Source organism: Platalea leucorodia, assembly GCF_965183815.1.
Source record: "Platalea leucorodia genome assembly, chromosome: 6".
Lineage (NCBI taxonomy): Eukaryota > Metazoa > Chordata > Aves > Pelecaniformes > Threskiornithidae > Platalea > Platalea leucorodia.
The window spans coordinates 76,125,161-76,148,523 of record NC_138828.1 but is presented as its reverse complement, the minus strand read 5'-3'; the positions used below and the strand labels follow the sequence as shown (position 1 = coordinate 76,148,523).

The 23,363-nt window shown below is 42.8% G+C and overlaps 1 protein-coding gene across 1 annotated transcript in view; it reads left to right on the top strand.

Annotated features, from left to right (window-relative positions):
- Nucleotides 1–3,976: 3,976 nt before the first annotated feature.
- Nucleotides 3,977–23,363, top strand: part of MSANTD1 (Myb/SANT DNA binding domain containing 1) — a gene marked incomplete at both ends in the record, with an annotated part of 33,340 nt that continues 13,953 nt past the window's right edge. Inside the window, 3 exon segments of the mRNA XM_082315470.1 lie at nt 3,977–4,048; nt 4,050–4,242; nt 17,659–17,923. Coding sequence (XP_082171596.1) covers nt 3,977–4,048; nt 4,050–4,242; nt 17,659–17,923 — 530 coding nt within the window.

Genomic DNA, 23,363 nt, shown 5'->3' with positions numbered 1-23,363 from the left:
TTACATATAAGAAATTTTCAAAGTAGTCAAAATTAAAACTGGCTGTGAATATTTTTCTCCATTTTCTCACCCAGTCTAGACAACTGCAAAGTAATGCATCAGGGAAAAGAACCATATCTGTGCATCCACAGAGATGTAACCATTTAGGAAAAATATCTTGGTGTCATTTTGAATAGTTCTTGGAAAATATCAGCTCAATCCTTAGTGGTGCTCAAGAAGATAAATAGGATGTTAAAGACTTTACAGGCAACTTAAAATAAATTAAAAAAAAAAAAAAAAAGTGTGTAAATCCACAATATGCCCACGTATTGCACAGTGTGATAACTGTGTCCTGAATAGAGTAGAAGTTGCAATGGTACACAGAAAAGCTGCCGTAATGGTAATACACACAGAACGGTATCTGTGCCAACAGAACTTACACATGGGCTTGGAAAGGACCCCTGGGGTCACCATGTTCAGTCCTGTACTGCTGCTGGCACCATGGCATACAGTTTTTTCATGTATTTCTAAAATGCTGCCAGAGAATTGTCTGGTCTCTGACTTGAATGCATTAAGCTTGTTCAGCTCTGCTTACATTGCAGTAGATAGCTGTCCTGCTCTTGTTCATTCCACCTTTTCCCCCCTGTTCAGCAGTGTCATTCATGTGGAAAACTGAGCTAGAGTCTAAAACTGGTAGGACGGCACTGTGTATTGGCATGTGGTAGAATTAATTTTTGGATATTTAATTAAACAAATAAATTAAATAATAAATAAATGACAGTGCAAGCAGGATTGGCCAGCATTGTTCTCCAAACGACAAAAGCAATCTTAAACTTAGTAATGCTCCCACACCATGGCAAATACTGAAAAAATGGCCATCGCAAGTCAGTGGAGACACAACTGTGGTGTTTCTTCTACAGCCAACAGGTGCTTGGCTGGGAGGACCATAAGCTGTGTTTGTGTTCTTATGCTCAGACTTATACAAATGTAGGATCCTCTCTTCTTTTTTTCTTAAATAAATAAAAAACCTCCAAGGAATTTAATCTCTGTACAACTGTGTACTTTTTCCTAACACGAGTCTCCTAAACACTTGCTGATGCTCTGGATAGAGGATATCAAATTCCACCAGCAGGTGTCTTCAGAGCTATGGGAGTCCAGAGAGGAGATTGTATTCCTTGGCAGAGATTTTTAAATTATCACCTTGTTAAGGTGAGTGGGAAATTCTGACTAAAAATCACTGATGTGGAATGATGCAGAAATTTATCTGTAACTGTCTTATTTTGTGGGAGGAGGTTTAGGGGCACTTGCTGTTCACTTTTAATGCTGCTGGATAAACTAATGATTATGTCACTGAGATGAGTCTGAAATCTAAATCAAAAATTTGTGTCAGACTTTATTTCTGTAATGGGCCTGAAACAAATTCTGCAGCTCTTGCACGCACCTACTTAGAAAATTATCTTGACAAATGTCTAAAATGAATTGCAAATATTTCCATTTACTCAGCCTACTCATCTATTCCTATTTAGAGGGATACCTCCTCTAAATACCTCCTGTTTTGTCAAAAAGTATCCCTTTTCTACTGCATAGCTCCTATTTTTATGGTAAGTATATTTCAGTGAGATTAAAATGTACTTATTTTCTCAAAAGATTTATTTGCAACTTCCAAATAGTGCTATTTGTCCTTCCACTTCTTTCAAATACATATTTAAAGAATTGGAAGAAACAACAAAATTGAAGACAATCAGGCTCACAGGATTTAGAAATACATGTATAGACTTGCTCTTTAATTAGAAACATACTCTTTTCTAACAATTAAACATAGAGCTAGCTGTTACTTACTTTATTGAGTTGGGTTGTGATAAAAACACATTGGCCAACAGCGACTTTAAAAATTCCTTTACGAAACCCCTTTAGTTAAATTTTTGCAGCTAAACTCTTTTAGTTTGGGGATGAAGAAGGTGCAGGAAGCCAGACTAGAGAGACAATAGTTAGTAAAACTATAGAAACTTTCTATAGCCTATTGGTCTACAGAGCATTTTATGATCTGTTTAACAGTCAAGGAGCCCAGAGTATTTTTAACCTCAGCTTAAACAAACACTTAAAAATTCAAGGTAAAAGCACTTTGGTGATAAAAGAGATTCTTAGTTTGACATTTTAATCCTAAAGTAATAGGTTAGGACTTCAAATGGTGGGAACTGATGTATCTCCAGTGATTTCAAGAGGGCTTGTTTGCAGGATCTTGTTCCCTCCCCGATACTTGTCCCGTGAGCTCTCTGCACGGATAGCTGCTACTCTTCCCGTCCCCATGCCAGCTCTCATGCCGCGTTCCGCAAGCGGCTCCCACACTGCAAGCTCCAAACCTGGCCAGGGGAGTCAAACCTGCCCCTGTTGCCAAGGCCTCGGCTCACAGCCTTGCGCTTGCTGTTTAAGATACAAATGATTGGTGTGGTGGTTTTCATATAATAACTTAATGGTTATAATACTTGTCTCAGAAGTGGTCGAGCTTGGGTTTGGGTCCTCCTTCTCCCAAGGGATATTCAAATCCACCTGTCCCTTCCCAGGCTGTAGGCAACCTCTCAGCCCTTCCTATTGAAGTTGTGCCATGGTGCGGAGAAGGGTTTGCAGAGCCGGAGAGGAGAAGCAAGTGGGAGCCTGACTGTGGCCTCCTGGTTGGGACCTCCCCTGAAGGGAGGTGGGGAGCAGGTATCTGGCGGCTTTCCCAAGGCTGCTTACTACACGCTTTGCATGAAAACATCGCTGGATAAAAATCAAAACCGGCCCTGGAGGCAGAGTCCAAACCCAGCACTCTCTCCACAGGGAGAGGTTGCCACCACCTTGCCCTGGCGGCGGGTGCTATTTTTGTGCCACCCCAACCACACCCTCTTCCTCCAGCCACGTCTTTAAATGAAAGCCGGAGCGGCTGCTCCCTCGTACTGACGCCAGAGCCACGCTGAGGAGCGTTAGCCGTGCTCGCAGCTTCCCAGTCTCGAGTGGGCTTTCACGGGTGTTAGTGCTAAGAGGTTCAGCTCAGCCAAAATGGCGGGATCACAGCACGGAGGAAGAAAAACTTGAGGTACCCAAATACCTTCTTTTGGTGAAAAAAATGTGTTCCTGTGGACCGTTAGGCACCTAATCAGTTATTTTCTTGGAGGAGCAGAGAAGTTATGGCTAATTTAGCTCTGCGTCTTAGGCCTGGAAATTGTTTCCCGTTACGATACTCTTTAGGTACCTCTGTGGCTTTGAGGACGTTGCCTTCAGTGAATTGAAAGCACGTTTCATTTTGAGATGTGACTGAAGGACATGCAAGGTTGACTTCAGCTCTGGAGTGTCCAATTCTCTTTTGAAAATTACTTCAGTTTCACAGTCATTTAGAAGCTTTTGAAATTTTTTTCTCTTGCTATCTCTGGCTTCTCCTTGTGTGAAATATAGATAACAATACCTTCAGGACTCACCATGTTTTAAAAAAGATTTGCGATCCTCTGAAGGACGGCACACTGAGCATTGAACATTAACTCACTAATGGAAGAGTTTGGCAGATGAGAAAAAAGTAGGGAAAAATCGCGTCTGCTGGTGGCCTGGGTGAGGCTGGGATGTCTTTTAAAGAGACACCTTTTGCTGGCACTGGTAAGAAGTGTGGACGAGGATGTTTGTCATGTTCTTTTGGCTTAAACTGAATAGCTTTCAGCACACAGGAATGAGGAGACTGAAGGCTTATGGACCAAATCAAGTCATTTATGATGGGACTATATAGCACGGGGAATGTATTTGCGCTATTCAAAAGGCTAGAGTTCGCAAACTAAAGTAAACTAAACCCACCTCACCTAGACCTTTAAGAGATAACCTGGGCTAAGCACGGCTGACCTTCCTCCTCAATTGCTCTGAAATGTTTCCTTGCTCCCCCCCCCGTTGTTCTGCCAAACTCTCTCTCCCCCAGACACGAAGTTCTGCTCCGGGTCGGTGGTCTGCTGTGAGGACTCCTGCGTTGACTTCAAGGCTCATGGAGGATCTTCTGTTCCTAGGACAGCAGGTACCAAACATTTTCTTCCACACCATAAACCCCCCAAAGCTATAAAAATGTGGGTTTGTGTGTTGAGCCTGTGCTTCCCTTCTGCTCCACCTCTCAAAAGCAGGGCAAGGGAACGGGCCCGAGTGTTTCAGGGCTGCAGTTTCTGAGTGTGGAGAAGTTGCTGTGTTGTCTTCTCTTCAGCCAGAGGAGGCCGAGCTGGTCACTGTTTCAGTCCCTTGTAAGGAGTCGCTTCACAGGTTTGTACCTTGTGGATAGAGGAGTCTCTGTTACAATACCTGCTTTCCGTGGTGATTGCTGATTTGGGTTATTATAGGGCTTAACTGATCAGTACTTTGTCGCTGAACGCGTTTGCTTTCTCCTGATGCACTGGCTCTGAGGTTGCTGTGTGACTGAACCATTTCAGAGATATTAGCTAGTAGCCTGGGAGGGGTGTATTTTAAAATTTGTTTACTTTTAACATTTCTTCACAGTTTTGAGAGTCCAACAACTTTTTGTGTCTCATGGTGGACATGCCTTCTTAGAATCCCATATTGGACTGGCAGTCGGTCTTATTATCTCCCCAAGCTTTTACATGCAGAATTTTCTGATGAGACTATTGCTTAAAGAAAGACAAAATAATTTCTCTTTTTGGTGATTCTTATGTAAAACTACAGCATACAGAAAAATAACTTGTGGCATCCAACCGTGCTTTTGATTTTTAGCAGTCTTGGATTTGTCCTGAGACAGTGCGGAGTCTGTAGGGACATGCAATGCATTTCTGAATTTTTGGAGGGAAAATACGATGCTCTTCCATGTCCTGAGGGTTATTCTGCACGTAGTGAGGCTTCCCTGGGCTCTGCTGTGAGGCCTGGTCTCCCTTCAGCTGTCCCTTCCTCTCCTCTTCCAAGACTTACGTTGGAATAGTTGCTATTAGAAATCAGCCAGATAAAATAATGCATGCGTGTGTGTGTGTATATATATATATAAAAATATATAAAAAGCATGTGTGTGTATGTATATATATGTGTGTGTGTGTATAAATAAAACTGGCAACAGCACACATGTTGGCTCTCTGACAATAATTAACACAGTCAAATGTAAACAAAAACCTTATTCGCAAGATTTACTTACTGTTTTACTGTGGTTTCATACAGAATTGAGCATTTGGGACTGAGAGTGAGTTGATTTTTGACCACTTCTGAGTGCACTGCAATCATATCATGTTAATAATCTACAACAAAGCTGCTCTTGCTATCCCATTGTAGCATGTTGAAAGTAGTGGGAAGCATCTAAATTATTTTAAAAGTGAGAGTGATTCCAGAAAATTTGACTGATAACTCACACCACCTGTAATATTTTAAATGCTTAGACGGGAACTTGCATGTCATACCTGCCTTGAAGGAGTTCTACATATGGAGGCAGAGTAGAATAGAGCACAATAATGTTTCTACAACTTTTACAGTAATGAGATGTATTAACTACTCGCAAAATATTCCCAGTAGTTGTGGTGACCAGTGTTCAGGATTCTCTTCTGCCTTTACAGTAGAAGAAACCTGAAAATGTGTATTTCTGTCAAAGCAAACACTAGTAAGGATATATCTGATCCTGCTTTTGGGACCATGGATTTTATTACTGAGTGAAGCGTCTGGTTCTGACATTCCAGAGGGTACTTTCTGTTGCTTCAAAACATTTTTGGACCTTTCTTTCAGCTTTCATCTCTGGTTAAATGACTCCTTAACCCTGCAAGGCACTGCAGAAAAAGCACGTTAATTTTTTTTTTTTTTTTTTTGTCTGGGGTCTGCCATGACCCAGCATTATGGCTTTTACCCGGAGGCTAGTGGAAGTCTGGATGTCAGTTGTCGTTATCTGATAGCCATGTACAATACCCAGAGAGGCGCTGTGCAGATCAGAGGTCAGGGATGGAGCTGCAGATCGGTCGATGAAAGGATTTGGTTATTGTGGAAGCAGGTTAAAGCAGGGATCGACACGAGTTATGGTAGCTGGGTTTTGGCTGGGCATCGTGGTATTCTCCAGATTTCAGGAGGCAGAGAAGATCAGAGAGTCTGACAGGAATATTTCATGTAATGTCAAACAGCTCTTGTCAGACTTGCTTCTTTGTTTTCAGAAAGGCCAGATGATATTTTGGAAAACGTTTACTATTGTGGTTTTGCTAGACTGGTTTTTACAGCCAGAAGAAATGTATAAGGGTTTGTCTTGTCCCATTTATTAGGCATGTCCCAAGTCCTCACTTCTCAGATGTGTGTGGGGTTGTCCAGCCACTCCAGCTCGTGTGTTCAGTGGTCCTGCCAGATCAGCACTTCACCGAGGTTCTCCATAATGTATTCGCAAAAAGTGATAAAACACACTCCGTAAGAGGCCTCAAGGAATGATTAGTTTAATCTTCAATTAGTTCCTGCTGAGACTTGATGAGAAATCATTTGAAAAGGTATGCATGAGCTTTAATATAATCTGCCCGTCCAGTTGTCATGAAGCATAGTGTGCAGAGAGGAAAGATGTTGCAAATGGAGAAAACCATGGCATTAGGATCGAATATTTTAGACTGCTGCCTGTGATGCATTTGTGGTCTGCTTGAGTGTCTTCAGCCGCTGGGATATTGCTACAGGGCGTTAAAGACAGCGTCGGGGAAGAGTCAGTGCAAACAGTATGTTCAAGCATGCAAGCCATCACTGTTGGGTTACAGCTACGGTATATTAGCAGAGAAGAATATTTTCATTTATATGGCTAGTGAGATGCTGATGAGAAGCAGTCGTCCTTGTTCCGCCCTTGGCTGGGAAGGTTTGTAGATCAGGCGGCTGAGCTCTTTTTAAATCCACAGCAAAACAGGAGCTAAAGCCAGTCCAAGTAGTTTTTACAATACCCCTTTACAGTAAGGTGAGTGAGGTGGGGGGAGAAGAGCAGTAACTTCCTAAGTCCTTTGGAGTTGGCCGATTGCCTCTGGTAAACAGTTGCACAAGAGTGCTTCCCTTGGGAAATGCACTATTGCTTTCTGTTTGCACAGCAAATGAAAAACACTGGCCGGTTTTATTAAAGAGAATGAGATACTGTGTTGTGAACTGGCTTGTTTTTTTGTAAATTGTTTAGTCTTGTTTCTCTGCAATCAGATGGTGGTTCCTTGTTGCTTTGTTTAGAAGGTCCCTGGTCCTACAGTCATTAAGGCTGTTTTATATAACCAAAAAATCCCAACCTTCTGAGCAATTGAAGATTTGCTTAGAACACGGGGATCCAAAAGTGCACCTTCTGGCTATGCAGAAATCTGTCAATTGAATGTTTAGGGATGAAACAAAAGAAGAATTCCCTAGTGCCATTCACATCTGCCACGCACTCCCGTCGGACAGCTTGTCTGGACTTGCATCTTCATGCTGGAAGTCTCCTGCATCTGTGTGGTTTTAGGTTCCATACATTTTCTGTCCAAATCCCCCCTCGGACATCTGGGTTAGGTTGCTTGTTTATGCTGGGTATGCCCAGCCCCCTGTGGAGCTTGGCTCGAAATAGGTAGGCTCTGCTGTACCGAAAATCAGATCTGTAGCTCTTCAGTTTTGTTACTATTCAGAATAATTTTTGCTCACTTATTGGAAGCAGCTTTGCTGCCAAAAAAGAGTCGTTTGAGTGCTCGCTAATCTGCTGCAGGCAAACTGAGTCCGCTTAATCCATAATTTAAACTAATCTTGTTGATTGCACTTGCATGATCTACTCAGCAGAGAAATAGATGGTGGCAGGTACTCTGTCACTCCTTTTGCTAGCATTAGCTTTGCTTGCCTCCAAATCTGTGTCAGGGGAAGTTCAGATTGGATGTTTGGAAAAGCTTCTTCACTGAGAAGGCAGTCAGTCACTGAACAGGCTCCCTAGGAAAGTGGTCACAGCACCAAGCCTGTCAAGAGTTCAAGGAGCATCTGGACAATGCTCTTAGTCATATGGTTTAGGTAGCCCTGTGAGGAGCAGGGAGTTGGACTTGATGATCCTTATGGGTCCCTTCCAACTTGAGATATTCTATGAATGCCCACGTTGTGGTGAGTATTAATAGGCAAGCAAATCATACTGCTTTTCCCTGCACAGGCCTACACTTGGGGCACATCATCTGGTTTACAACACGGAATGCCACAGTGAATGAAAAGCAACAGGGAGGATTTTAAAATCACTGGTGGTATTGGACAGCTGGTGTTGGACGTGGAAAAGTTTTGCATCCAGAAGTGGTTTGTGGGTTGCATTACTTCAGGAGAACTTACGAAAGGAGGCAGACAGACTTCCTCAGGCTGGCCAGAATGTTCCTGTATGCGACAGCTAGAAAATGTTTCTTTGATCTGTAGGCTGATGGGTTTGCTGGCAGCATTTCACTGAGGCCAAGAGAGGAAGCAAATAGACACTCCTTGGTTTAGCGATAGCCGAAACAATAGAAGCTAATGCCCAGATCGGAGGAGCATGCTTAGGCTGGAACATAAACTGAACTCTGGGGGCTGGAGAGTGGTTGGAGCAGAGCTGTGTCTGATAAACAGCAGAGAGCCATGGACAGGAGAAAAAACAGCTGGAAAAAGCCAGGAGTCAATGAGGAGCATAAAAGCAATTGCAGTACAGCCTTACGGTGAAGGCAGGGAGAGGAGACGCGGCATGCCTGGGCAGCAGGCCGGGCCGGGGGGCACGCTTGGATGTGGGAGCGGGAGATGACCCCTCCTGGCTGTCCCTGGGATGTCCAGGGAGCAAGACTGTGCATGCTGTAAACCAAGAGGAATCATAAGACCCCATGTACTGCCAAACCACTTTGTGTTAAAAGGGGCAACGTTATATGCATATCACAATAAACCTTCCTACGCTGAGACAGGTCATCCTCCTGCCTATCACGAGATGTGAGAGCTAACGCTTAAGTTCCCAATACTGTGTTTGTCCTGGAGCTGCAACTCAGTGTCCCAGTAGCTTGCTACTTGCATAGATCGTCTGCACAAAGGCAGAAGTCATCCTTTCAGGGGAAGCATTTGGAAACACAGACAGTGCAGGACTTCACAGGCCATATGGCTGCACAGTCTCCGTGGGACGACATGGAAACACGTGCTTCTACTGAAAACCCCATGTGTTTTCATTGGGAATAGCAGTTTTTTCATGTAGCTCTCTGACAGGGTACTAAACACCCCTGAAACACTTTGAGCACAGCATTGGGAATAAAGTCAGGACCAACTGCAACCTGCTGTGTGATGCTTCCAGTTCGGTCCCTTGAAAGCCGTATGTTTCCCATGCAAGGAAAGGGAGATACTGTGGGATGGCTGACATCGCTGGCAGCCTGTCCCCGAAATGGCAGCTACCCCTTGTACCATCTCAACTTCCATTAGCCACTACTTAAGCAGATAAGCTCTTTGGCTATCGCAGCAGTGCTGGTGAATTTGGTTTTACTTATCTTTCTGGCAGCTCTCAGATCAGGCAGTCTTTTACGAGTATCGTCTGAACTTTATAGGTTGAAACACTTTTCTTGAATTTCCATTCCTGAGGCTGCCTCGCAATAATACCCAAAACACCATTTACATTTTAGTATTTAAATCTTTTATGAACCGATATGAAAATCTCCTGTGTCCTAAATATTTTATCTGAAAAATTTTTTTTTTAAATCTTGTAAATTTTCCTCTGTGGGGCTGGAGAGCGGAGCGAAACCTTGCAAAGGGAAAAGCCTGCAGTTGTGGGTAGTCTGGAGTCTCCAAGCAGAAGTGCAGAAGGAGAGTCGGAGAAGCTCCTGCCTTTCTCGACTTGGCAGGCATCTTTGATCTTTAATACTTTTTATTTTCAAAACCTGTGGCTGATTAAACTGCAGAACAGCAGGACCTAATCCTGCCGCCATCCCCCACCGAGACGCACGGGTGCAAGGTGTTACCCCGGCTGCCTTGGGGTAACTGCTGGGCTTGCCTGGAGCGCGGCTGCGGGCGGAGGGCACGGTACGGCAAGGGACCAGAGCCTTCCCACATCCATCTCCCGTCTCCTCCGCGTCCCTTGGCAGGGAGTCGGGGAGAAGCAGCGTGGGGATGCAAACAGCTGCTAGGTGGATGCAGCAGGCTGCCAAGCTAGTAGCAAGCTCCAAGCGGCGAGGCTGGGCTTCTGGCAGGGAATTGCCAAAGACTTGCACTGCAGTTTCTCTGAGGTTGCTGGAAAAGGGCCCAAACTGCTCTCCTTTCTGGAAGCACAGCAAGCTAGAACCCATTTATGCAACATATCTCTAATGCTTGCTACCACAATGGTGCAAAAACTTGCTTAGCTGGAGTCCTGTGCCAGTGCCAAGCTCCCTGCGCTTGGCTCGCTCTCATCTGTTTGAATCCGAGAGATGGCTTCTCGCTAATGGATCAATGAATCAATAACCTCCTTCAAGCATTTATTTAAATATTGCTACCTTTTATGCGGCTGTTAGCAAGGGATGACACCAGCAGCATTAATTCTTCCTGGGGCAGAAACGATGCTGCGTGCAGCCACGACACCACCACAGTCAAACCAGCTGCCGTCATCTGGTTTTTCGTGACATGGCGTTTTTTCTCCTGCCCCGCTGAGTCGTGGGAACGTCCCTCCGCACAAGGCAGACTTCTGCGCAACAGGGATTATTTTTCTTCTTTTGTGATACGTCTCAAATCCAAACTGGATTAAATCATGGTCTACGTCTAAAGTGAACTGTTTGGAACAGGTTTTCAGAGGAATTTACTTCTGAAAGAGAAATATTTGCATAGCATTTTAGGAGCAGTTTTTAATGAACTAGACACTTTCCAGCATGTAGCTTGCTAAAATGTGCTAAAACCTGAATATGGGCAGGAGGACTTATTGACTAACCCCCGTTAGTCCAGGAAAGGAGTATGTCTGATACTACGTACTGCAGGGTTGTTCTGTATGCTAAGGACCTGCAAATGATTTTTTAGGAGGAAGCAAATCTCAGCAATGATCTGTTTGCTATAAATTGAAAGAGGAGTGCAACACGTGTAGAACTGATGTCTTTGCTCTCTGTACTATATAACTAAATTTTTAAGAATATTGCCTGTCTCTCGCTCTACACCTGAAAATTTAGGAACATGTGTGACTTAAAGTCCATCTAGTCTGCCGTACTGCCTCCATATATTTAAAGTGCCAGATGGTTTGGGAGTGGTTATTTGTAACATTTGGACAGAAGGGATGTTCTTCCCCCCCATGTGCTAAACTAGGGTCTGTAGCATGAGTGTTCGTGTTTCTGCTAAACTTAAAAAAATACAAAGTAATTAAAAAATTCTTAATACTGTCATTTTTAATCTAATTACTACCACAATACCAGTCTATACCTGGTTTCTCCAAGGAGTGAATTCCTTGGGTTCCCTGCAGTCCCTGAGCTCCTCCTTCTAAAGCCCCACACAACTCCAGTTCTCCCCCTTGTCTGTGCTGACGCTTCCCGGTCTGACCATGAAGACTGCTGAAGCCCCGTTTCCCAGCTTGTCTGTGTTCACCTCGCTGTCTCTCGCCATCCTTCTCTCTCCGACTGAATGTCTGTGCAAAGCTGGCTTCCATGGTTACTACTAAAATAGGCAAAGGAGATATTTTTGGTCAGAATCTGCCAGTTCAGCAAGATCAAAATGCTTTTGGGAAATGTTCTGATTACAGTGAAATTCAAGCAGGATGTGGTCTAGCAAAATGAAATCAAGAACCTCTCCAGCTTCCTCCAGCTCACCTGCATCTTCTCAGATCACTGTCCTCCTGGGCTGGCTGGTGCCCCGCTCTGCCATCAGGGAAACCTGCCACACAGATAGCCTCGTGGCAGGGCATTTGTGTGGAAATGTTCATTTTTCTTGTTCTTTTTGTTCCAAGAATTGACATATCAAAATCTTCTCTGCCCCGTGTCAGCCAGGATGCCTTCCCCTCAGCCAGCTTCCTCCAGAGCACCCATTTCTGTTGTCAGACTTCTTTGCAGGTATTATTTATTTTAGATGTACATAAAAGCTATTCAACCATGCGATGGGCTTTGCTCATTAATACATTACTGTCACTTGTCCCTGTGGTCTGTCCTGTTTGTTTCCCTTATGGCATGTCCCACTTAGGTTGCAGACCTTCGGATGAAAGGGACTGGGCTTCTTTTATGTACTGTGAGACACCTACTATAGTTCCTCAGCCTGAATAACTTTTTCTTTTTGTCTTTGTAATAGGACCTCCTACATTTTAGATAGCTTTTTGCTCCCCTTACAAATGGTGTGGTACTGTTTCTCTGTTAAACTTCCCTCACAGGTATTAGGACAGCATGAGCTGTGGTTCATGTGCAGTTTTACAGGACTGACCCGATGTCTCCGTGCTCACAACCCTTATGGTTTTCTAAACCTTCTGAGCCTTTACAAACCCATGCGACTCCATCACCCAAGGCGACCGGCAGACCAAAGGCTGCATGGACCTTATCAGAGTTCCCAAGCCCAGCTCCGTTGTCGGGAAGCCCCTTGCAGACCTTAGGGTGAGCTCCTGGTTTCCAGCACTCTCCTGAGCACAATGGCTTTGCTGCCGTGGACCTGTTGGTTTAATGGAGTTGAAAAGAAGTCTGTCTCCTCTGGCCAAGCTTTTCAGAAGCAGTGGAAGAGTATTGCTTCTCTCATATTTATCTCTCTTTGCAAATTGCAGTGTGCGGTGATCAGAGACACTAAAACCATCATTTTTAGTAAGACTTTAGAAAGTGGGCATTTTAGCCCAGTGGATGGCAAAATGTGGGGCAGGAGACAGCCTCCCAAGGTGTGCAGACAGCTGTTTTTGAACTTAAAACATAGTATCCTACTGCAATGCAAAACCCGAATGCTTTGGTTTTAGACACATACATACTTTTACACCCTTTTAAACAGAGTTATCAAGGTGTGCCTGCACTGACATAACCGGAGGATGAACACGTGCTCTGCAGCCACCATCCAATTTCAAGATTTGTTATTGCCCGCACATGTGTTACGCTCCTGGTGGGCCAGATGGGAGGATTGCAAGGAGCAGGGACAAGCCTGTGCTTTGGACAACCTTGCTTTCAACAGCTTGCCCCAAACACAAAAGGGTGCAAGCAGCTTTGGTTTTTGAGTTATATGTAATCAAGACGTTACAGGATGCTCTACTGAAATACCCATGTGTTTTAGAGAGTTGGACCTGTGTCTTTGAGGGGTGATGCGTGCTTCTGATGGCCTTCCAGTGGGGACCTCCTCCTTCCAGTGTCACTGCCCAGAGTTGTTGCCTGAAGTGGTGTTTGCTGCCAGTAGTGCTAAAACTGGGACCAGATCAATTGGTTTCAAGACTTACCTGAACCAAAACTAATGTACTTCCATTTCTGAAATCCAAATAGGCAGTGACCTGTGTGTCAGCACCTCAGCAGCTGCCCATCTGGGTTTCAGAAACAGAAGCACATTTAGGAGAAGTTGCAGAAATGTCTTGCATCCTAATGGAATAAATTCTGATTTGCCAAGGAGGTAGTGCTTGACTTCTCCTACCACAATCCCCATCAGCAGGATCAGACACGTTCTTCTGTAATCAGAGTTTAATGGCTTACAGTTTGGGGGTTGAGCTCTGGTAATTGACTGACTAGAGTCGTTATCTCCCTGCAAATGCAAGGGAAAACGCCTTTCCCTAAAACTTGGCTAAAGGAAGTTTTATTTGGCATGTGTTAGCCCCCACTTGCAAAGCTGAACACTGTGTACGCAGTCGGTTAGCACAGATCACTTGAAGTATAGTCAACAACTATGTTAGGATTAATGGAGTTGTCTGGACTCTGTGACAGAAACATCTATAGGCGAACTTCATTAGATCCATGTCTGCAAATTAGAAACCCTTCTACCCCGTTTGGGGTTTGTTATCTTTAGCAATCACCATGAAAGGTGGAACAGCTGTGAGAGCTATTATTCAAGCTGATATATAATGATTGCAAAAAAAAGGAAGGGTGTTTAGACAGATGATATACAGAACAGATTTGCAAGAGGATCATTAAATTCATGTTCCTCTGAGCTCTTAGGAGCAGGTGTGCATTGAACGGAAGGGCATGAGTGAGATCCTCAGGCCCGCTGAGGTTGGTGTTCATAGGAGCATCTTCTAGATAGTCATTGCAGTGCCCGTCAGAGGAGGGAGTGGGGTGAGCAGGAGAGTGGAGGAGGAGAACAGCTTTCTCCTACAGAGAGGTCATCTACAAAAGTGTCCTCAGAAATACCATTATGTATTTCAGTGGTTTCCAAGAGAAGTAGCATCCGTATTGAGGAGAACAGGAACAGCTTCAGTTGTTTGTGAGGTACTTGGTGCCAGGCTGGTCCTCAGTCTGGAGGAGGCTGACGCTGGAGGACTCTGCCATCAGCAGAGACGTCAGAGCGGAGTGTGTGAGGGATGTCAGTGCCAGGTGCATCAGTGCCTTGGGTCTGGCAGGGGTAGAGCTCATCATGCCAGCAGTTATTCTGGGTTTGGTGACCAGCCAGTCTTAATATAGATGACACATCGTGTCTGGCCTCTAGCTTGAGAGGGGCAAGAGGCAGCTGAGTGCTAATGCAGTATCTCCTCCGGACGCCGTGGTCCTGGGGAGGGACAGGTCTCCTGCTGTGGCAGGGCTGCTCTTCCCCCAAAGGTTTGCTGGTCCTGTCTTAGCTGTTCCTCCTAACTCAGGGGCCGGGACAAGGGGTTAGCGACTCCCAGGGACTGTGCAGATCTGCAGAACATCAGCAGAGAGAGGCACAGCCTGGAGAGGTGGTTTTTTTCCTCCCCTGGCTCTGGTGAGGACTGCAGGGATTATTTGGGGGTAAAAAAGCTTTCCTTGCTTTCAGCTCCGTGTAGGAAAACAGTCACTTTATCAACCACTTGGCCCATGTGCTTCAGCGAGGCAGAGGAGGTATGTGGAGTCTCCATAATTGATATCAACGACTTTCTCAGAGGAGGGGATAAAACTTGAGTCGTGGAAACTTAGATTCCCTTCTGGTGCTGAGGGAAGGGGAATAAGGGAGGTATTATTAGAAAGCATTTCTTTTATTTAACAGATGTTAAATAGCACTATACCACTATATCAATCTGTCAATTACACTAATAGGAAACAGTGTATAGAAAAGTTGAGATGTGAATTGTACAGGGAAACAACCTCCCCCCTTTTGCAGGATGCCGGGTTCAGGGCCGGGCACGGCCCCAGCAGAGGCTGCGGAGCTCAGGGAGCAGCCGCACATATGCCGGGCACATGGGGATGAAAAGGGGAAGGAATAGTTGCAGACCATCGCAGAAAGAACTGGTGGCAGCTGGACAGGTTCTCTCCCACACTGCCCTGGGTTGTCGTCCTTGAAGCCGGATTAAAAAAAACCTTTAAAGCAGAGACCATCTTCGTGTTTTTTACAATGTATATATTTCATGCTATAGCTTTCAGTGGTGTTAATCAGCGTTTTCAGAACCTAGGTGGATTAGAGTCTGGAGGGGAAAACCAAACCTCTAATGGATGATTAAAGGTTGAAAAGCAAGCTTGGCTTTGCATTGGTCCCAAGTAGCGTGCATTGGTCCCAAGTCAGACCCAGCACCGTAACAAGACAGACCAGAGGTGTTTTTCTCTAGGACGCTGTATTGCTTCCTTAAACTTGTCCTGGTGATCCCCGGCCCCTGCAGCCAGCCGAGTCTGGTATGGTTTTATTAACATAGCTGCATGGAACCCAAGGTTAAGTGATGGGAATTTCAAAACAAAATAAAACAATAAATTAATAAAATGAACGTGTCACCAGCTGATCCTCTTCTGACCACCATCTGTCCCCGGATCATGTGATGTCTCCCAGCTGGCCACCCAAGAGACAAACCATGCAAGATCATCATCACAACATATGCTGCTATTTACACATTTTTAAAGGTAATAGTTGCTAGGCTGTCATATTAGTAGTTAAAAGTAGTTGTTTTGGAAGCTAGGGGATTTTTTTCTTTTTTTTCTTTTTTTTTTTTTTTTTTTCTTTAGGAAGCCAGTGACTCAGCAGGTATATTTCTGATAGAGACATGTTCAGGGTTGGAGCAGTGGAAGTTCCTATGTATAGTATATGTGATTCCCGCCCCCCCCCCCCCCCCCCCCCCGCATTCTATGGTATGCCGTTGTGCCTTTTGTGATAAACAATAGAATAAATAAAATAGAAAGACGACAACAATACTACAAATTTTACTAGTGTACCTTTTAGGAACATTATGTGCTCTCTTTGCCATCTTCAGGATGCAAACCAAGCTGTGCATTTTTAAACTATTGTTAAGATCAAGGATGTGGTTATGAGAAGACTTACAATTTATAGGATACTTAAGCATTAAGGATTGAGGCACAGAACATTTCCTGGGGATTAACGACTGACTGGGTGAGCCTCAGGCCATTAACCCCTGCCTGCCATTAATCTTCAGGAAAGGCCCTGCAGTGAGGTCCTTATTGCTGTTATATGCTGAAACAGAAAATAATAATAATAATAAGGTCCGTGGTTTATTTATTTATATTTTACATAACAGGGTTATATTGGGACTGTAGGAAATTAACATCTTTCTCTTCAGCTGCCAGCACTGCTTGGATTGCTGCAGTTCCTGCATCTCACTCTTTTGTGAAAGATTATTGTCAGATTGCACGAGTGTGAGCGGGGGCAGAATTTGGCCCACTGCTTGTGTTGCACAATGTTTAATACGATTAATAAGTGGTGCTTCTCTGGTATAACTGCTGGCAGAATTTAGCCCTATGTAGAAACCAGCTCCAAATGCTTGTTTTACAGCAAAGCAATTTATTCACAGTTCTAAGCATCTCGCAGCCTTTTTTTAACTCATTGAATAATCCTTTTAGGTTCCCCATAAAGCAGGTGAAATGCTTCTGCTGCAGTCCTAAGGCAGAACACAGGCTGCATAAATAGCATCTAAATTACTAGGAATACAAAATACACATACAGTAATACATACCTACAAAGGCAAATTCATACTGACAGGACTGCAGTGTGTGCTTATCAGCAGCAAAACATCTCGGGGGAAAAAAAAGTGGCTTTATATTGAAATCGTATATACATTTCTCTCTATATTTAAACACTTAAATACTATTTTGTGCATGTTCTTAAACCCAGATGCAGGCTCCTTTTTAATGAGCCTGCCTGCTTAAACATTTATTAGCTTAGAGATGTATAGTTTTCATAAAGCTGGCTGAAGCTTTTTGCAGAATATCTTTGCAAAAAAAGCTTTTTTTTGTGTACATGGCCTCAGTCCTTGCAACCTCCTAGAGAGTCTGTCAAGGCGCAACTTAAAAGCTCGTTCAGGCGACCATGACCCCCTGCCAGCAGATTGTCTGCCTAAAAGGTAAGGGAAAGCTAAAAAAGAAGTAGAAACTTAAAAGTAGCTTCTCAAAGGCTGCATAGATCTTTTTTTTGTTAAACCTAAAGTGTTTAAAAGCTTTAATATTGATGGCCTGTCAACTTTGTCCTGATTCTTTGGCTTTCAGTTAAAAGGTTTTTGTTGTTGTAGCTTATGCAGTTGCTCTGTTGCTATGGAAACGTGACATCAAAATGACGTTTCTCTGTTTAAAAGCTTTTAACTAAATTCCTGCCTGTCAGATGTAGGCCCCATTTTGTGCACTCAAGCTTCAAGCTGTTGCAAAAAGGTTTCATATGTTCTGTTGTCATTCAAATTCTTTATCCACATATGCATGTCTTGCACTACAAAAAACCTCAACTAAAAACTCAATCTATATTAAGTGTCCTCTTTTAAAACCCTTTTAGGTCAGTCAGCAATGGCTGCAGCAGAAATTCCCAGTTACATTGTCTCTTCTCAGACTGAGAAACACAGGAGGGCCAGAAACTGGACTGATGCAGAAATGAGAGGTTTAATGCTGGTTTGGGAAGAATTTTTTGATGAGCTGAAACAAACTAAAAGGAATGCCAAAGTTTATGAGAAAATGGCTAACAAACTCTTTGAAATGACTGGAGAAATTCGCCACGGAGAGGAAATAAAGATAAAAATTACAAATATGACATTCCAGTACAGGTAAGCTTCAGTTAATTCTTTTTATTTTAAGAGATTTTAGCAGGGACAACGCAGTGATTTTTGCCTTTCAGAAAGAAGTCTCCTAGAGGAAATCTGTCGATAAAAGATTAAAGATTGTTCATATCGCTTTTAAAATTCTCTCTTGCCAGTGCTGTTACGTCATTGTTAATTTTTTCCCCCATTTCATGGCAAACTCCGGGACAACTTTGTTTCTTTATAATTAGCTACTGTTGTTATGATGCAGAGGGATGGAAATGTATTTAGTGGGAAAAGAGATTTATTTTTTTTTCTCTTTGCTGAGGGGACTGATTGTGTTAGCTTGGCAGCAGTTCCTTGCAGTGAAACTCCTGCAGTTTGAAGTGGCCAGTGAGAATCGGTATTGCAAGGCAAAGTTAAAAAGAAAAAAAACAGCAGAATAATGTTTTGGGGGGCTGAAGCTCCTAGATTTGGGTCTCGTGAGTTGAAGGGTTACACTTCACGGGGCCAAGAATAATTGAATGTCTTATTACTGAGTGACACACATTGCTATAATTATAAGCAGCAGCAGGGAAAGAACTATTCTGTCTGCAGAGAGAGGATCAATGTGCACCGTCAATACTGCTCCAGAGGAGCCGGGGGGAGGGCGGAGGTGTCTACAGGGGGATGATAAAGAACAGGCAGTGGCAGTCAGGAGGGGAAGTTGGCTTTAGAAAATGCCAGGCGTTCGTGCATTTGTTGTTTGCAGGGGAAAAAATAATTAGAACTTAACAGAAATATTTGCATGTCTTTTTTTTTTTTTTTTAAATTCTTATCTCTGTGAGGCACAAACTGCCTCATACTGTAAATCCTGAGTGGTGATTTTAGCTATGTGCTTGTAATGCAAGAAAATCAAATATGTGACTCTCTTATTTAATCTCTCCTCAAAGCTCGTATTAATAATAAAAAAGGTTATTACAGCAGGCAACCATGTTAAAACTGCTCGCTTTTCTGTAAGGCACCCTCACTGTATTTCATGCAGAGACTACTCATCAAACAGAAAACTAGGGAAAATCCTGTAAACCCCTTAACTTTGAATGTCCTTCTTCTACATTTGTATGATCCACAAGCGTAATCTTTAACATCATTTCCCATAACATTAAACTTGATGTTTTGTAGCAAATGCTGATCTCTCCAAAATGTTGTACTAACCCTGCTGTAATCCTTAAATTTTCTTCACCCAGACTGTAAATGAGAAAGCTGGAAATAAGATAAATTTTTGCCCAGCATCACCCAGCAATCACACTCGGATGCAGATTGAGAAGTCGGGAGTTGTTGGCTACCAGGCCTTTGCTTAGTCTGCTAAATCTGCAGTCCTCCCTGCTGAGAAACACATCGCGTGGCACCGAGATTTTACAGGTGTCTAGCAACACTGCACGATATTTAAGTGCCGTAATTGCCAAGTGGAATAGGTTATTTCTGTCAGCCTTTGTTCTAAATTTTCAGTGTTGTCATCAATCAGACCGTCTCAGTTTTTCTAATTAATGTTTTTACTTTAAAGTTGCATTGGGGGAAGGGAAGAAATAAAATCACTCACATACGCGCACTCGGGGGGGGGGGCGGAATGCAGCACTTTTTTTTTCACATTCTTCTTATGTTCTGTGAACTTCTAAGATTGCTTCTGTTACGTGTTGTCATGCTGCTTTATCTGTTTTGCAGTGCATTGCAGCTCCCTGCGTATTGATTAAGATGCTAATTTAGGAGGGTTAGAAAACTGCCTTGCGCTGTCACGGTGCTGTTTCATTTTGTACTCTTGAATATGAAATGCATCTTTCTTATTGTTTGTTCTTATCCAAAGCATGACTCTGCTTCGCTTTCAAGGCGAGGTGATAGAGAGAACAGGGACAAACAAAAGCTATGACTTACAGTTTCTAGTTTTCTGAGTACTTTTTGCTGGTGTGTGAGGATAGGAAACGTTGTGATGAAACTGTAAATGATGTGAGTTGCCACCGACTGCTGGCTTTGCTGTGAGGCAGCTGAGTTTTAATGCACGTTTTGGTGCCTGGAGGGTACTTGAGGAAGATGCTTTACCTTGGTGTATCTCTGGGCATCATCGCTGCACTGTGGCATAAACTAAAAAAGAAGATCCTGAGAGTGGGAAAACGCTCTATTTTGAGATGATGTTCTGCAATGATTACGTGGGGTTAGTAAGCGTGACGTGGGAGAACGTAGCACCAGCAGCAGGAATGAGGGGGGTGTTCTGCACCCGAGCGGTTATTTCTTCCCACCACTTCAGGACCCTTTACTTTTTTAGGCAACTGTTTACAGTGTTGCAAAGATGCTATGGTCTGTAGCCTTACTTTGATAGTCAGAAATTAACTGCATTGGAATATTTAATCAGATAATAGTATTATTTAGTGATGTGCCACAATTTCATAAAGGAAAATAAAATTTCTGTCCTACAAATTGCTGTACATGTGTATATGCATGTATACATATATTTTTTTTCTATAAAAGAAAAAGCAGTACTTGAATATTTCTACTAGGCCTTTTAACCAAGTTCAGTGTTAGAAGTGGCATGTCTTATCTTGGGACAACTCTTGAAACAGATATTAAAGATCTGAAACATTAAAGGATATAAAATAGAAAGCAGTGCACATGTTTGTAATGGTGCTTTCCAGGCTGAGGATCCCATAGCATTTTAAGATGCAGTTCTGTAAATATCGTTTGCTTATTTTGCTCAGTGAAAGCCATTACCCACTGTGCAGAAGGAGTCAAAGTCTGCCAAACATATACATAGGTAGGGGAGGAGTGTTTCTTAGCCAGTAATTATTGCTGTTGTTGCAGCTAATACAACTACCTGCATGCTTAGGGTGGCACGGAGCTCCGTACAGGCTACCAGCCCAAGTATTCACCCTGGTTCTTGGGTACGTTTGGATCCCACGTGGAATTTCCGCTGCCAGATAAGGTTGGTTCAGGTGTAGTTCAGTGCACGTGAGCATCTGTCACAAAAGCAATTTTAGGGTGATCATATCCCATTCCTCCGTATCTGAGGTAAAAACATTATTCGAATGTTAAAATGCCATTATATAAATCTATTTTCTGTCATTATTTCCTCCTCGAATTCTTGTGTTTATTTCTGACTGCCCTGTATTTCAACGAGGTGACAAGAGAATGAGAAGATGTTTAGAAAACACAATTAGGCTGAGATGTGGGAAGCTTGCTTTATTAAGAGAAATGGAAAAGTTTGTGACTCGCTTGGAAAGAGGGCAAAGAAATATAAAGGAGTTATAGAGGTGCATAAAAATATACAGTACTATTTTTCAGAATATAAAGCAGATATTTCTTTTGCTGTAATACAAGAAGTTATTTATTGGAATTGCAAGGCAAGAAACGTAAAACTAGTTAAAGTCATATAAATTTGTATTACACTGCATAATAAGCATGTGGAACTCATTACCACTGAAAATCATTGACACCAAGAGAGCGGTAGGTTGGTTTATTATTATTATTTTTACTAAAGTTTAGATTTATTAAATGAAAATACAGACATTGTTTGTCTTCACATTAGAGTTATAAAAGACAACGGGATTCGGGATATTACTAGCTGTCAATGGAAAAGTAAGCGAGTGTCTTTATGGGTGAATGGCCCCCAAAATATGTCCATCAAAATGATTCTTGAAGTATTTAGCACTGACCTTTGTCAGAAGTGAGGCAGCGGGCTGATGGGCTGATGTGGGAGCAGTTCCTATATTCCTCTGCATTACTGTGGTCCAAGGGCATTTGGAGGAAACTATTCAGGGAAAAATATACCATGACCTGAAGTAATTCTTGCTGGAGTCTCAGTATATTAAAGGATCTTTTCATCCACTGTGGAAATTGGCTGGGTGGAAAATCCTGCACAGCACCATAGGTGGAAGGAAAATTATTTTGCAGGTGCATTTGAGTAAAATTCTGCTTTTAGGACTTGCAGTAGAGCTTGAAATGTCTGTTGTGGATAGATCAGCCACCAGGTTTTTAATATTCGGTTTTAAAGACACCTGTGCGTTGAGCTGCGTGAACCTGCCTATTTAGCCGTCGTGGAAGGAGGAAGGGCCGAGTCGAGCCTGCTAGAATTCGAAGTTAAGCTTTCTGATGTCACCAAGAGTTTTGCTGAGATTAGCACGCCAGCTCTTGCAGTTTAGCATCACTTGGCATATGTGCTGAATTCTGTCTATTATGTAGGCTACTTGGGGCATTCAGCACATATAAACCTATAATTAGTCCTTCTAGAAGAAAGCACTGTCCTGCCACTGCTAATACGCTGATCTTAATGTGTAACAGTGCACCGTATCTGTTGTTACAATATTTCCACTGACATAATACACACGGGCTTAAAAAAAGGAAGCAGGGTTTGTAAAGCCTGCACAGTGGTCCACAGTTTTGACTGATTCCTTCTGATGTTTAAAAATAAGAACTGTGTGAATGCAAATTTATTATTTTCAAAAACATCACCCTCCCCAAAGCCTAGGAAACAGGATGCAGCTGTTGCTTTTTGATTTGAATCGCAGTCAATTAATGTTAATGATTGGTAAATTTGAATCAGTCTTATGATTTGAATAAAAGATTAGGCTAATTTTTTATTTTCATGTGTACATGATAGCAATTAAACATTGTTGCTTGTGTAATCCCTTGCTATACTCTATGACATTAAGCAACTGGAATATTTGACCTCTGCTACAGCAAATGATAAAATGTAAGTGCAGCCAAATTACTGCAGAAAGTTAAATTTGAATATTTTACCAGCTTTCTCTTTAATTTCAATAATTTATAGCAGATGCACAACTTAGTACTGTACTTTCATACATGTTTCTTTTCCTCACCATTGATTGGTTCATGAACAGTTGCTATTTATTATTTATTTTGAAAGCTTTTCTCAGAAGCCCCAGGAGATGGATCTTGTATCCATTCCTTAAGGCACGTAGTAATATCAAATACTGTAATAATAATAAAAAAGCAATAGTGTTTTGAGCAAAAAGTAAAAAAAAAAAGGCAAGTTAAGGGTTGCTTGCTTTTTACTGACTAGATAATGACAATTTAAAAAAACTCTCTAGAACATAATATTGTAATAATTTTATTTTAGAAGGTGGATTAATAGGCACGGAGAATAAAGTCTGAAGAAAGGTCAACGGCAGCACAAATTACTCAACTGGTGTCTCGGTCCATTCAGTGGAGCGTTTTGGCAGTAGGATCTCAAAGCCCATTAATTTATTCACTTCTCTGCAATAACAGAGGCAACCACCTTTCAGATTAACCGAGTGGACAGTGTATTTCATACTTCAGATACCACTGGAAACTCGACTTTGATCCCTGAGTTTTTGGAGAGAGTTCTCAGTTGCCTCTGCCCTCAGCTGGATTTTAATAGCGCCTCATGAACCAGCAACAGGTCTAGATAAACTCAGTGTGAATTTATTTTGCAAGCTCTGCTGACTTTCTCACTTATCTC